Raw genomic sequence first — 13,436 nt, 5'->3', positions numbered from 1 at the left:
AACAAATGAATATGTAAAACAATTTAGGCACCTTCTCTGACTTTCTCTCACACGGCTGATCAGTCCAGGGAACTTATGATAGATCCTCTCTAAGTGCATTATGGGCCGTTCCTTTGGGACTGTGTTAAAGGTTCGACTGAACCCTTTAGCAGCCTTTGTTCCTGACTGCAAACCAGTCCAGGTAGTTAATGGGGACTGCCACTGTTACAAAGCCTATATTTGGATTCTTCATGGGTTTCTCTCCATAAAATGTCAGCCTTGATGTCTGACCCCGCTGACCTTACAAAATCACAGAACAGAGGGTAAGAGGTTGGTACATAAACAGCCCTGTTGTGAGTTATCTGTCAAGTGATCGCAGTTTCTCTAACATTCAAAATAGATTTTTTTTTCTACAAAAAAGCATCTAAGAAACAGTTTATCTGTTATTCTATTGCTGTTAAGAATGCATGTTTCTGTTGGGTAATTGAATGCATAGCACCATCCATACACACCCTCACAGCACTGCTCATGTGAGGGGTATCATTTGTATTTTTATTCACCTCACTTTCCGGCAGGACATGTTACACACATCACTACTGTCAAGCATCAGTCGTACAAGAAATTCGTGAACAAAGCTATTTCCTGATAGCTGCATTAATGAGTATACTATAATTTTCTTGTATCTCTATATATATACTAATATAATATATGGTATTGGGTATTATTGATGTCCTTTTCATATGAGAAACCCTATACAAATTTAAGATCCCTGACACAAATGTGTATCTTTTTTGCTCTCATAAGTTACTGACATCGAGCAAGGCTCTTGATTTTTTTTTTTTTTTTTACCTCGTCTGAGGCAGACACTCTTCAGCAGCACAGTACAAAGATCAGTTCCAAATAAAATGACAAACAGCGCCCTAAATTACCCAACCAGCCACCAATCAAACAAAACAATAATTAGAGAATGAGAAAAAGTCTTGTCCAACATAACGTGTGATGGTAACAAGACAACAATGGTAGTCCTGCACTAGCACCACAAAGGATAGCCATTGCACCAACAGAAACAACATGACATTCAAGTAGCACTGCAGTGGATTTTTTTTATACAGGAGCTTGTCAGGAGAGTGCTAAGTTAAAAAAATAAATAAATAACGTACAGTACATTGCAAAACCTTACTTTCATTTGAATTAATCTCAATGCTGATTGTAGACTGATGTACAGTAGCTGGAGATTTTCAAGTACAATTTGTCCAAATCTATCTGCAGTTAGCCTGTCTGGAACAACATGCTGAGAAACGATGCATTACTTATGAGCAAGCACAGTGAAAAAAAAAAAAATCTCACTCGCAAAACAAATGGTTCAAGCAACAGAACAGGAATGATTGTGCAAAAAGACGGGCTGCACTTTGCTGTGCGTCATAATGCCCAAAGATTGCAGGATGACAGATTTTTAAAAACTCCACCGTCTTATACACATGCGTGTTCAAACACATTCAAGTGTGTTTCTGTGACACAACAGTAACTCTAGGTACCGTTGTTTCAAAGAACATATAAAACAGTCAATCTCATCCTGTTAGGAGAGTCAAGCAATCTTGACAAACTCTCAACGTATGAATGTTCTGATTGTGCGTAGCTTTAAGTGAACAAAAGGAGCGGTGGGATCGTGATACACTATTTTGTCCTAAGTGCTTGTGTAAAGGCTATGCTTCGGGACTCTCACATTCAATGTTGCATGACTGCAGTTTACACTTAAGGTTCCATTTTGCATTATGGTATAGGAAGCCCTGCATTGAAGCTTGCAGCTTTGCAGCAAGTTTGCAATGACCTCACTGAGGTAGAGACCCTGAAAGGATGCACGGTGCACGAACAGAAACAGACATAAATAAAATATGTTTAAAACCTATGAATATTCCCTTTTGAATTGGATTGGTAAACATGCAGAGTACAATACATTGCTGCTTAAGGACATAATTAAGTGTGTGACAGCATGAAAACTGGGTTGTGCATAACAGCCATGGATCATTTTTTTGTTGTTTTTGACCACAATCACCTGCTGTTTATACCTTGCTCATCTGGCAACCAACAGTGTATCAACACAAGAGCGGAGGGTAAACCATCTCTGCTCAACCTCACAAATCCAATTGTACACAGAGGCACTTTCACTGGTCCTGTTGGTGAAAGGGATAAAGGCACTAGCAACTAATGTCAGAATTATTCTCTGTTAATACGAAGTGAAATTTTGGTATTGATCCTTTTCGAAGTGGATTAAACCAATGTGTACTCAAATTTGACGTGGAAATGGAAGCATGACTAATGATATGTTAACTTTTCTTGTTCAAAGAAGGTCCATGCACTGCACTATTGACGTAATACTGTAATTGGTGCTTATTATAATTATATGCATTTTTGATACATTTATTTCTTTGACTACTTTTAAATTAGAAACTCTGCATCCTCAAGGTGGGTTTGGATATATTTGATTGCAATTCAGAAACATCCAGAATTTGATTTCCTTAGTTTCCCTGACAATAGGGCACTGCAGAGTGCCTGAATTGCAACAAGCTGAATACTCATGTCATGCATTAAATATACCAGGATACAAAAGTACCTTAGTCGATAGACCATAATGCAGGTTACTTTTTTCATGCTATGATCTCATTTATGTACTGTTCCCTTAAGGTTTAACATTCAATTTCTATACTTCTAAATGATTAGTATTTCAAATTAAGGAACTCATCCAGTGCACTCGTATGAAAACAGATGAGAAGGAGGGGGGATGGAGGCAGGTATCCAAAAGAACATCCTTTCCATTATGTGAGATATGTCTCATGCATGCCAATATCAAAATGGAAAGTCTCTAATCATGCTCGTGTGAAGCTCACTTTAACGTTGTGCTGTGTTGCATCTAAAGGGCATGGCATTGAATCACTTGGTGATATCACAATTACAGCATCTGCTGGAAAACAGCAGCATTGCGGATGTCCGTGAAGCAAGTAGATCACCATCGGTTTACATCCAAACAAGAGAGATCAGTCTTCCTCCTATAAGGTGCTTTGCTGAATAGTAGATATCCTTTGTAGGGGAGGGAGGAGAGAGGAGGAGGAAGGAGGGAGCAGAGGGGGGAGGGGGGTCACCTAACTTCATGGCGCTTACCACTTCAGCTGCAGGTGCTTGCATGTCTCTGCAGACTTTTCTGGTGCATTGTGCAACTTGCTGAAATGTTATCTGTACTCCATGCATAAGATTTTAATTATCACGCCATCATCTGATGAGACGGTGTGTGCTCTGCGTCCTCCAGGGAGCCGTGGATATGCGTAATGTTTTCTTTTTGATGAACCTATATATTTGTAGGATCAGAGGAATTAATTATTCTATCTACCTGTCATATACGCTAAGAGCTTTGATTTTCCTTTCTATATAGCTGAGCGTAGTTTTAGGCCTATTGCCATAGAGCGCTTTGAGGAGGTAAATGAAGCATTCCTAACTGATGGTCTACTCCACATATGACAGTCCCATAGAGATCCCAAAGTTCCTAACTAGTGTCTAAACATCTGTAAGCAGCTTGCTTTTATTTACACAGTTTTGGTTGGCTATAGTGCAATTGCCAGTTCTGAGATTTGCCTCCCTAAAGTTGTCGATGCTATTGTTTATGTCTCCGTCAATCTCCATGTACTCTGACTTGCTGACGGTGGACGAACTACGGCGGCTGGAGTTGGTTTCAGAGGGGATGTTGGGATTGCTGACGTTGAGCAGCTGGGCCTGCTCTTCTCCCTCGGTCTCCCTGTGGTAGAAGTAGTTGAAGTTGGACACAATGACAGGCACTGGGAGTGCAATTGTCAACACTCCAGCAATGGCGCACAGAGATCCCACTATCTTGCCTCCTATAGTGACCGGGACCATGTCCCCATAGCCAACAGTTGTCATAGACACAACAGCCCACCAAAATGCATCCGGGATGCTGCCAAAGAAGGATCCTTCCTCCTCTGCCTCAGCAAAGTAGACAGCACTGGAGAACAAGATGACTCCAATGAACAGAAAGAAGATCAGCAATCCCAGCTCTCGCATACTGGCCTTGAGGGTCTGCCCCAAAATCTGCAGTCCTTTGGAGTGCCGTGACAGCTTGAAGATCCTGAACACCCTGACCAGACGGATCACCCTGAGGATGGCCAGAGATGTTGCCTGCTCCCCGACTCCCTCGTTTTCTGGGTCTTCGGCCAGCTCAGTGCCGAGTGTGATGAAGTAGGGGATGATAGCCACTATGTCGATCATGTTCATCATGTTCTTGAAGAAGGCCGGTTTACTCGGGCACGCCAGAAAGCGTACGATCAGCTCAAAGGAGAACCAGATTATACAGAGAGTCTCAATGACGAAGAAGGGGTCAGTGAGAATATTTGGCTTATAATAAACAGTAGTGTTCCCAACTGCAATCATTCGACCCCTCGGGTCCTCTTTAAGCTGTGGTAAAGTCTCTAAACAAAATATGACTATTGAAATCAGGATTACCATCACAGACACTATGGCAATTCCTCTCGCAGTTCCTGAACTTTCCGGGTGCTCGAAGAGGAGCCAAATCTGACGCTGGAACTCCTTCTCAGGTAAAGGACGCTCTTCCTCCCTGATGAAACCCTCGTCCTCACGAAACTTCTCCATTGCATCCACTCCCAGCTCGTAAAATTTGATTTCTTCTGAGAACATATCCAACGGGACGTTCACTGGTCTTCTCAGCCGACCCCCGGACTGGTAGTAATAGAGGATGGCATCAAAGCTGGGGCGGTTCCTGTCGAAGAAGTACTCATTCCTCAGAGGGTCAAAGTACCGCATCCGCTTTTTGGGGTTGCCAAGCAATGTCTCTGGAAATTGGGACAGAGTTTTCAACTGCGTTTCAAACCTGAGACCGGCTATGTTGATGACCACCCTCTCGCAGCATTCGTGGTCATTGTGGTCTGGGGGATAGGTGTCCTGAGGGTGGCCCGGGACAGCCGAGGTCTCATCCATGTTATCTCCTGCTACCACGGTCATTTTGGGAAATAGGAGGAGGAGGAGGAGGAGGAGGTGGAGGGGGAGGAGTTGTGTTGGGATCCCGATTAGTCTGACCGAGCAGGCATTCAGGTTTGGGGGCAAATTTTTCCACTCCTCAGCTTCCCACACCCCTTAAGTTGTTGGAGACGTCCCCAGATGCGAGGGGGCTGGTTGGCTGCTCTGCCTCAGTGCGGCTCCACTGCGGTTCTCGCTGACTTGACCATTGCTGCTCTCCAGTGCATCTGCTGCTGTTGTTACTGCTGCCTCTGTCACCCAGAGAGAGAAAGAGAGAGGGAGAGGGAGAGCGAGGGAGAGAGAGGAGGAAATAATGGGATCAAACAGCCAAGATATTTGCTGGCTCAGCATTTTTTGCAGTTTATTTATTTATTTATTTACTTCTCTCAGCCTGCAATTAGTGTTGTTATCCACTGGTAACGGCAAAAACACTACCCTAAGCAACATTTCTGTTCAATAGACATTTATAACCTCTCTGTCAGTCGTGAGTATGATGATCTTCCTGCACTACATGGTATTTTAAACATTCCTGCCGGTATCTTTTTTTCTCTTTTTTTCTCTCTTACACCCATTTTTCTGTTTACCTTAGTTTAACAGATAAATGCTCTGGTTCTCTGTCTTAAAGGAGCATGGCAATGATCTATCCTACGCCACTCTAACCAGCCTGAATTATGATGTGACGCATAACATCTGATACTGATATTACACCAACTGTTTCTACATGCATACAGCCCATAGGCCTACTGCGGGGGCAAAAGATGCAGAATGCATCACGGTATAGTTGTTCTCCTCACATCAACAGCAGACGTCCATAAGAAAAAAAAACACCCAACCGATATCATTATTGTGTAAGTCAGCAGTTTGGAGGCTTACCGTGGGCTGGTCTTGAAAGGTCTTGAATGCGTCTTATCCTCGAGTAAAATCATCCAACGACAAGGCAGCAGTGGGTGTCAGGTGGCAACTTTACATTGCACCTACCTAAAAAAAAAATCCTAGAGCCGTACTATTCTCATCGCCATCCTAATTGTGTCCGTCTCAAAGTGTCCTCAAATCTTTAGAAACAAGATGAAAATCAGGTGAGTCTAAACGAGGAAAGCCTGAGGTGGAAAAAGGAGCGAAAAGAGAGAAAAGGCAAAACTGCAGCGTCGGGAGCTGCTCGCGCGGCGGCACGGTGGTGTGAACAGCTTACAGTATACCGCAGGAGAAAATCTTGCGCTGCAATTCAGGGGGGAGATACATTAAGGGGCAATAAGCGAGCCCTTGACATTTCCAGACATCACTGCATCAGCAGAAATCTGCCGCTTTTTTTCTGCGAGTAGACAAAGATGACGGGCAGGGTGTGTTGCGGCGCGGCTCGGAAGGGATGAATAAAAAATTAAATTTCAAAAAACGGATAGTTGACATTCAAGTGCAGCAGCAGCGACGTCCAAATGTTTTCGCCACAATGTCAAGCAAGTTTTGCTGTGCATTTTACATGCAAGCGCAGGGGAGGTGAGGGTAAAGAGAGGAGAGGGGAGGGGAGAGCAGCAGGAGAGGGAGGAGGAGGAGTTGGAGGGTTTCGACGCAATGCAGACCGGCTCCTACTAAAGCACGCCGTGAGAAGTTCTCCACACACCACAAAAACAAGAGCGCTTGTGTGCCAGCACTGGCGCAATCAGACTGCAAAGGACAGCTTGTAACAAAACCTCTACATTTACTGGCTTACATTTGATACGTTTAATAATTTAGTAAAACAAGCCCGACATAAACTGGTGAGAGATTAAATCACCATTCCGTTGCATTACTGAAGGATTTGCACTGGCGTTACTTGGACGTGTCAATATCTCAGTCAACGTGAGACTAAAATATATTTAGCAATCTGCAATATTTTACTAGGAAGCAATGCAAGAGATTAAAAAAAACGTCCACAGTGTGTTCGCAGCCCTCATCACATCAGGGGTGCTTGCATCCAAGATGTGCACGGCTCACACCCAGTATCTGATACTTTATGATACTAAGTTATAATATCGTCTCAGCCTCCACTCATCGCTACATCTGGCTGCAGAAGTCAAACAAATCTGATAGAAATGCAGGATTTTTTTTTTTGGCATAACGCTCTGCAGAGGACGGGGGATAATTTTCAGCACCACGGACAGCGCAGATGATTGATTCACCTCACAGAGGACTGCATGTACAAATCCCCCAAACAAACACCGGAATATACTCAAATCATTATGACACAGAATTAAAACAAATAGCCAAGCAAATATATTTACCCACTGCTGATATTAGGGGCCTGTGCAACGGTTGATGTATTTTTCAGGGCCTAACAACACGGTGAGGATCAAAGCTGAATTGATTGAGAGTCTTCTGACTTTCTAAAAACACACATTCAACACAAAATCAGGTCATCGGACTTCTGCCTAATTTGTTAAAATGTGCCTTCAGCCAAATAAACCCCCTCCCACATTTATCACTATGACATTTTATTAAGTTAATTGGTTTTATGGCAAGACAACGCAATGTCTAGTTCTGCGCCTTTTTTCAATCATTCAGCACCAAAAAAAAAGTCAATTGAACTAATTAATAGGCATGGATTTGTAGTTTTAAATGATTGGCCTAAATCTGATCTGTGTTAAACTGAGAATAGAAAAAAATAACGAGTGGTATATTTTCTGATTCATAATTTATTTATAAAAAAGGATTAAGTTAAGTTCACATACATGTTTCAATTAGAAAAATAAATATTTTATTACATTTAAAATTCATAATGCAATCGCGTCATGCAGACATTGCATTGTAATGTCTCGCGCTATGTCGTTGTTGCTGTTGTTTACGGCGAGCTGCAATGCAATCTGAATGTTTGTAAGAACATAGAGGGAAGTTGCGACTCTAACTGCATTAAAAGATGCATAAGAAAAATGGAAGTTACAAAAACGCAGTATACACAAGGCTTTTTATAGAAAGAAAGCGTGGTCATTAATAAAGCCTACACAAAAGAATGTCGTTTTCTTCTAGTGATGATACACACACTGTCCATTAAGGCAGACTGAACCGTTTCCAAGCGTGTCTTCCATCAAAGCTACAACACTGGCAATGCACGAATATCCGTGAGAAAATGATCCAACACTTTGGAGAAGAAGAGCTTGTACTTTGTTGCGACTCTGAAGGAGAAACAAGCTTCTCATGATCGTCTGCCTCCTGCAAGTAAGCAGAAAACAAAACTCACTGTGATAACATTAGGAGGTGAGAAAAAGCAGGCAGGCTTCTGCTGAGCTCAGTTAACCATCACAAGCATCCGGATGCTGCCACACAGGGGCTTATGCTTAAACTAGTTTCAGGTCAGCTGCAACAGTGCAAAGATAAAGTTAAAGTGTTCATTTTGCACACAGTAGAGCCGGAGCAGAGGTGTCGTCTGCAGGGATATTTATCATCCACAGAGTGGCGCTCAGAGCTCACTTTTTCTGATCAGAATTAAAGAAGAAAGCTCTAAAGAAAAATTTAGTCGGAGATGTTTTCCGTCTCACAGAATGAGATTTGTCATTTTTGTTTTGTTTTAGAAAGTAAAGTAATACCTATGAAAAACGATCCTGTGTCACCAGAATATTTATGTTTTTATTATGAAAACTGATCTCATTATTATGGAGAACATGTGAACGTCATCCATGGTGGATTGAGGGATGGAGCCAACAATCTTCCAGTCCACATACGCAAACAAACTACTATCGGGCTACTACTCGAAACGGGAGACTGAAAGACACACGTATGGCCTGCCACAGTTACACATAAGGTGTCTACAAACCAACGATTTTGACTAATGTGACAGACAAAGTACTGTCTTTGTTTATGTGTCTGTCTTTCGCCTCGCGCTCCTCTGCGCAGAGCTGGTCATGTGCGCTTTTACGCACAGCTACCTTATTCCGAGCGTAATTTGAGAATAGGCCACGTGATTTTGTCAACAATAGAAAGTTTGGTTCGGGGCTTCTTTTTGATAAAGTATTTGCCTTAGCTGAGAGATTAAAGGTAAGAAAACATCTCCACATTTATTTTCGTTGGTTAATCCACTTCAAAGATTGAGAGGTTTGTTGTCGTGTGGCTCAATTACAGCTGGTGGCATTTCAAATATTCCATGCGTAACCCAGGGGTTCCCAAATGTTTTCATGTGAGGGCTGCCCTGAAGCTGTGGCGCAGAGTTCCCCACTAATTGATTTTACCCCATTTGTTACACCTCCCCATTTAGTGCAGTGAACGCAATTCTCATATTGGTGGGGTTTGCAGCATGAATATCTGAGGCTCCACGTTTAGGAATCATGTAGACAGCGTGCGTAAAACAACTGCAGGATCCGACGTGAGGGAGCTGACACTGTATGTCCACTGGAAAACGACTCACCAGAAATAAACCCGTCTTCCAACGCTGCGTTTCATACAACTGTCAGTTTCCCTGTATACGTCTCCACTGAGGTCACGTTTGGATATGTCAACGTTTCCAAGTCGTCGCTCTCCTGATAGGACTCAGTTTTGGAGAGCGACTGGGTACTTTTGTTTGAATCACATTCACCCATGGAAGGCGGCGGCTGTCCACACGTCACGTGCACATACTGAATATTGTCCTCATCCTCGTTCTCTCTGTGGTAGAAATAATTAAAATTTGACACTATGACCGGGACCGGTAAAGCTATGGTTAGCACTCCGGCGATGGCGCACAAAGATCCAACGAATTTCCCCCCCATGGTGGAGGGGCACATGTCTCCATATCCAACCGTGGTCATTGTCACCACAGCCCACCAAAACGCATCAGGTATACTTGAAAATCCAGACTCGGGGTCTTCTGCTTCTGCAAAATAAACCGAGCTGGAGAATAAAACAACTCCAATGATCAGGAAGAATATGAGCAGTCCCAGCTCCCTGAGGCTTGCGTGAAGCGTTTGGCCGAGAATCTGGAGGCCCTTGGAGTGCCTGGAAAGTTTAAAAATCCTGAAAACACGCACCAGACGGATGACCCTCAGTATGGCCAGAGACGCAGCCTGCTGACTGCTGCCCTGATGCTCCGCGAGATCAAGGCTCAGGGTGATAAAATAAGGAGCTATAGCCACAACATCGATCAGGTTCATGATGTTTTTAAAGAAAGCTGCTTTACTGGGGCAGGAGAGGAACCTCATGGTGAATTCAAAGGAGAACCACACGATGCACAGCGTCTCCACCATGAAAAAGGGATCTGTGAACGGACTGGGCTCTTTGCCATGCACACTTCCATTGATGGAATTGTCCAAAGCGGTGACTTCTCTAAACTCGGGTAAAGTCTCCAAGCAGAATATAATTATGGATATTAAAATAACCATAACTGAAACAATGGCGTTTATCCGCGCAGGTCCTGAGCTCTCTGGATACTCAAACAGGAGCCATAACTGGCGTTGATACACATTGTTAGGCAGCGGGCGCTCCTCTTCCCTCGCTAAGCCTTCATCTTCTCGGTAAAGCTCTATGACCTCCTCTTCCAGTTCGTAAAACTTAATTTCATCCAAGAAAATATCCACAGGTACACTCACGGGCCTCCGGAGCCGCCCTCCTGACTGGTAATAATAGAGGACGGCATCAAAGCTCGGCCTGTTCCTGTCAAAGAAGTATTCATTTCTCAGAGGGTCAAAAAAACGCATCCGTTTACGCGGATCTCCCAGGAGCGTGGTCGGGTAGCGGGAGAGTGTTTTTAACTGCGTCTCAAAGCGCAGACCTGAGATGTTGATGATCACCCTCTCGCTACACTCCTGCTCCGCTGCTTCCAGGTCAGCAGCATCTTGCAACAAAGGAGTTACGACCACAGAGTCGTCGTGGTTCTCCTGAGACACCACAGTCATTTTTTTACCCCTCCGAGGGTAAATCCGTCACTCACCTCCTTGGTGGCTCCCTCTTGCCCTTTTGCCTGTGCGTCCTACCTAATCTCTTTCTCATGCAGCCACCAGAGACTCAGTCAAAGTCCCCCTACTTTGCTCCCAAACAGTTTTCTTTGTTAATATCCAAAATTGTTGTGCAGTTGTTGATTTACACCGTCCTTTTGTCAGATTAGTGCCTCTGAACTGTCAACTTTCAATGGTGCAGACAGATCTCCACTTGCATAAGCTATACCGATGGCTATGGCTATCATATTCACACCATTTTAAACTCCAAAGCCCTCCCCAAGTTGGAAGACCAGATGACACTTGCTGCTGCTGCTGTCCCTCTCACACTCACTCAATCCACCAGAGCAGGAGCGCAGTCACTTCCAAGTAAAGGGGTAGCCTTACAAATTTAATCTTTTTTTAATTTTAGTTAATGTGTCTTTAAAATATTCCACATCAAAGTCCTCAGTGTTGTTTTCTTCAGAGCAGGGTCCAATGCATGTTTCAGATCCAGAGTCGACTCAGAAATGGAGTCTCTCTCGCTCAGCAGGTCCCTCATTCATGAAATCATGGGGCTATTCTTGTCACAAGGGGAACCTCCAGGACCCAACCCGTGTTGGGTCACAGCCCACAGTTAGAAACCGGCAGTACAGACAAAGGTGACAAATAGATCCAGCTTGTTAAGTGTAGTAAGGTGTTTTTTTTCCCGGCAGCGACATATTAAAGGTGTCTTGAAATAAATACGATGAAATAACCTGAATGCTTTGAAGCACGGGGCCTCGTATAACCAGGGGCCCTCCTGGATCCAGCCAGTGGAAACTGCTGGCTTGACTGACACTTGAGTAGACCAGAGAGGATAGGGTCTTCAGGAAGCCACAGCCAAAATAACATTCACCGTTCATAGCACTTAAAGGGCTCAATTGTACAACCTGGAACACGGGGACACCCAAAAGACAAGTGACCTGGTCTCGGGGTCACTGAGATACAGAGGTGTAAAAAAACAAAACAGCTGCAAATACTTTCCAGTTTTATTGGTTCCTTATCAGAACCTGCAAATCCTCAGTGTAATTAGGATAAAACTTGCAACATAGTCTCACAGAAATACATGAAATGGACACGACCTCTTAACAACACGTTATGTGGTGCTGGACAAGAAAAAGTGTTAATATAACATGAAATATAATGTGTATAAAAACAATGCCAATGCAAAGTCTACAACAATCATGGTTTGGTTGCCTTGTTGTTTGGTTTTAAGGACAAAAAAATATTTACATTTAGGACAAGACTCTGGTTACACTCAAAATATAAAGTATGGAACCTAAGTGACGTAAATTTACATACTTTGTTACGTAAAGTACCTACAGGAGATGTCAATATTTATCCTTTAATTGGTAACTGGCAAAAATATTTTTGACCAGTTATGTATGTCACTCTATGGGTTAATTTTCCTTCTCTTCAGTTTACTGCACTGCACACCATACAGGTCTGGTTGGATATAATTAGCCAATAGTGCTGTTCATTTGGTACTTACTGCTAGTAATGCCATTCTGACCCAACAGCGTTGCTGAGGAAACATTGTGCCCACCATCAGGTCTCCCCCCAGGTCGCTCAGATGAATAACTGGCTCAATTTTGAGCAGCAAACCCCATTAGCAACTCCTGTTAGCTCTTGTTAGCACCATCAGCAGTTTCAGCATGGCTTGTGGTGCTAACATAGTTAACACTGCTAACAGGGTTTTGTGGCTCAAAAGAAAGCAGCTTACTCACCGGGGCCACCTGGTACCAGACCGGAGGGTGACTATCGCACAACACCATGCTGCCACCAAGATGGTGTTACCAGCAGTAACATAATCTCAGAAGGAGCAACGCTGCCAGTGAGGTCCCACACAATTCGAGTGGTGCGCAGAGCGGCCGAGACCAACATTAGCTAACCAGCAGAGACTGGAGGGTGGGCAGTGGACACTTTGTTTCTGCATGTTAATGGAGCTAGCCGGGTGTCTGTCAGCAATGCCAACAGAACATAAAATAAAAAAGTATTTGGGGGTTGGTTTTATTTTCTGAAAAATAAATTCCTTAGTTATCATGAACTGGTTAGTTTCCAGTTATTGGGTGTCAGGCTGTTGAAAGAAAATTAACTGAAACTTTCCTCCTTATTTTAAGTACTTTCTGTAGTTAACGTAAAATCTGTAAAGTCACACAGAAACGTTGGCCTTTGGTTTCACTTAGGACACAAACAGAGGCTGCAGGTTGAAAGTCCATGTTTTGCGTAATCCATCCACCACCCATCCTGCCCGTCCTACACAGACTTTCTAACTCATTATGCTACTTTTGTCCACCTTGACTTTTCCCGGGCGTTTTTTTTGTTTGTTTTGTTTTGTTTTCAGCACATAACTTCAACACATTTTGTGCCTACCACCACATAAAGACATCATGCACATTTCACGTGTATTTCCTTGACACCAGGCTGAAACTTGTGATCATCCAACACAAGATTAGCGTCCAATTTCTTTAAACTTACAGTTTAATATTTCTATCACTTTTGAAGATGATAAAAAGTTAAGATAATTTG

General features: G+C 43.3%; 2 protein-coding genes across 2 annotated transcripts; both read right to left on the bottom strand.

Annotated features, from left to right (window-relative positions):
- Positions 1-827: 827 nt before the first annotated feature.
- LOC121950045 (potassium voltage-gated channel subfamily A member 1-like) lies at positions 828-6,448 on the bottom strand. Its single transcript, XM_042495962.1, has 2 exons — positions 5,890-6,448; positions 828-5,267 (listed from the first exon to the last, which is right to left on the bottom strand). Exon 2 carries the CDS (start codon positions 4,999-5,001, stop codon positions 3,526-3,528), a length of 1,476 nt encoding a protein of 491 aa, XP_042351896.1. The 5' UTR covers positions 5,002-5,267; positions 5,890-6,448; the 3' UTR covers positions 828-3,525.
- A 2,968-nt stretch (positions 6,449-9,416) lies between these two features.
- On the bottom strand, positions 9,417-10,847 carry LOC121950046 (shaker-related potassium channel tsha2-like). The gene has a single exon (XM_042495963.1). It carries the CDS (start codon positions 10,845-10,847, stop codon positions 9,417-9,419), a length of 1,431 nt encoding a protein of 476 aa, XP_042351897.1.
- Positions 10,848-13,436: the final 2,589 nt, after the last annotated feature.

The sequence above is a fragment of the Plectropomus leopardus genome, chromosome 11 (assembly GCF_008729295.1).
Source record: "Plectropomus leopardus isolate mb chromosome 11, YSFRI_Pleo_2.0, whole genome shotgun sequence".
NCBI classification, from domain to species: Eukaryota; Metazoa; Chordata; class Actinopteri; order Perciformes; family Serranidae; genus Plectropomus; species Plectropomus leopardus.
The sequence above is the reverse complement of the archived record's forward strand: the minus strand, read 5'-3'. Positions and strand labels throughout refer to the sequence as shown.

Bases quoted from the DNA above. Each gene is read 5' to 3' on its own strand.
- LOC121950045 (XM_042495962.1), bottom strand. From the start codon at position 5,001: ATGACCGTGGTAGCAGGAGATAACATGGATGAGACCTCGGCTGTCCCG.
- LOC121950046 (XM_042495963.1), bottom strand. From the start codon at position 10,847: ATGACTGTGGTGTCTCAGGAGAACCACGACGACTCTGTGGTCGTAACT.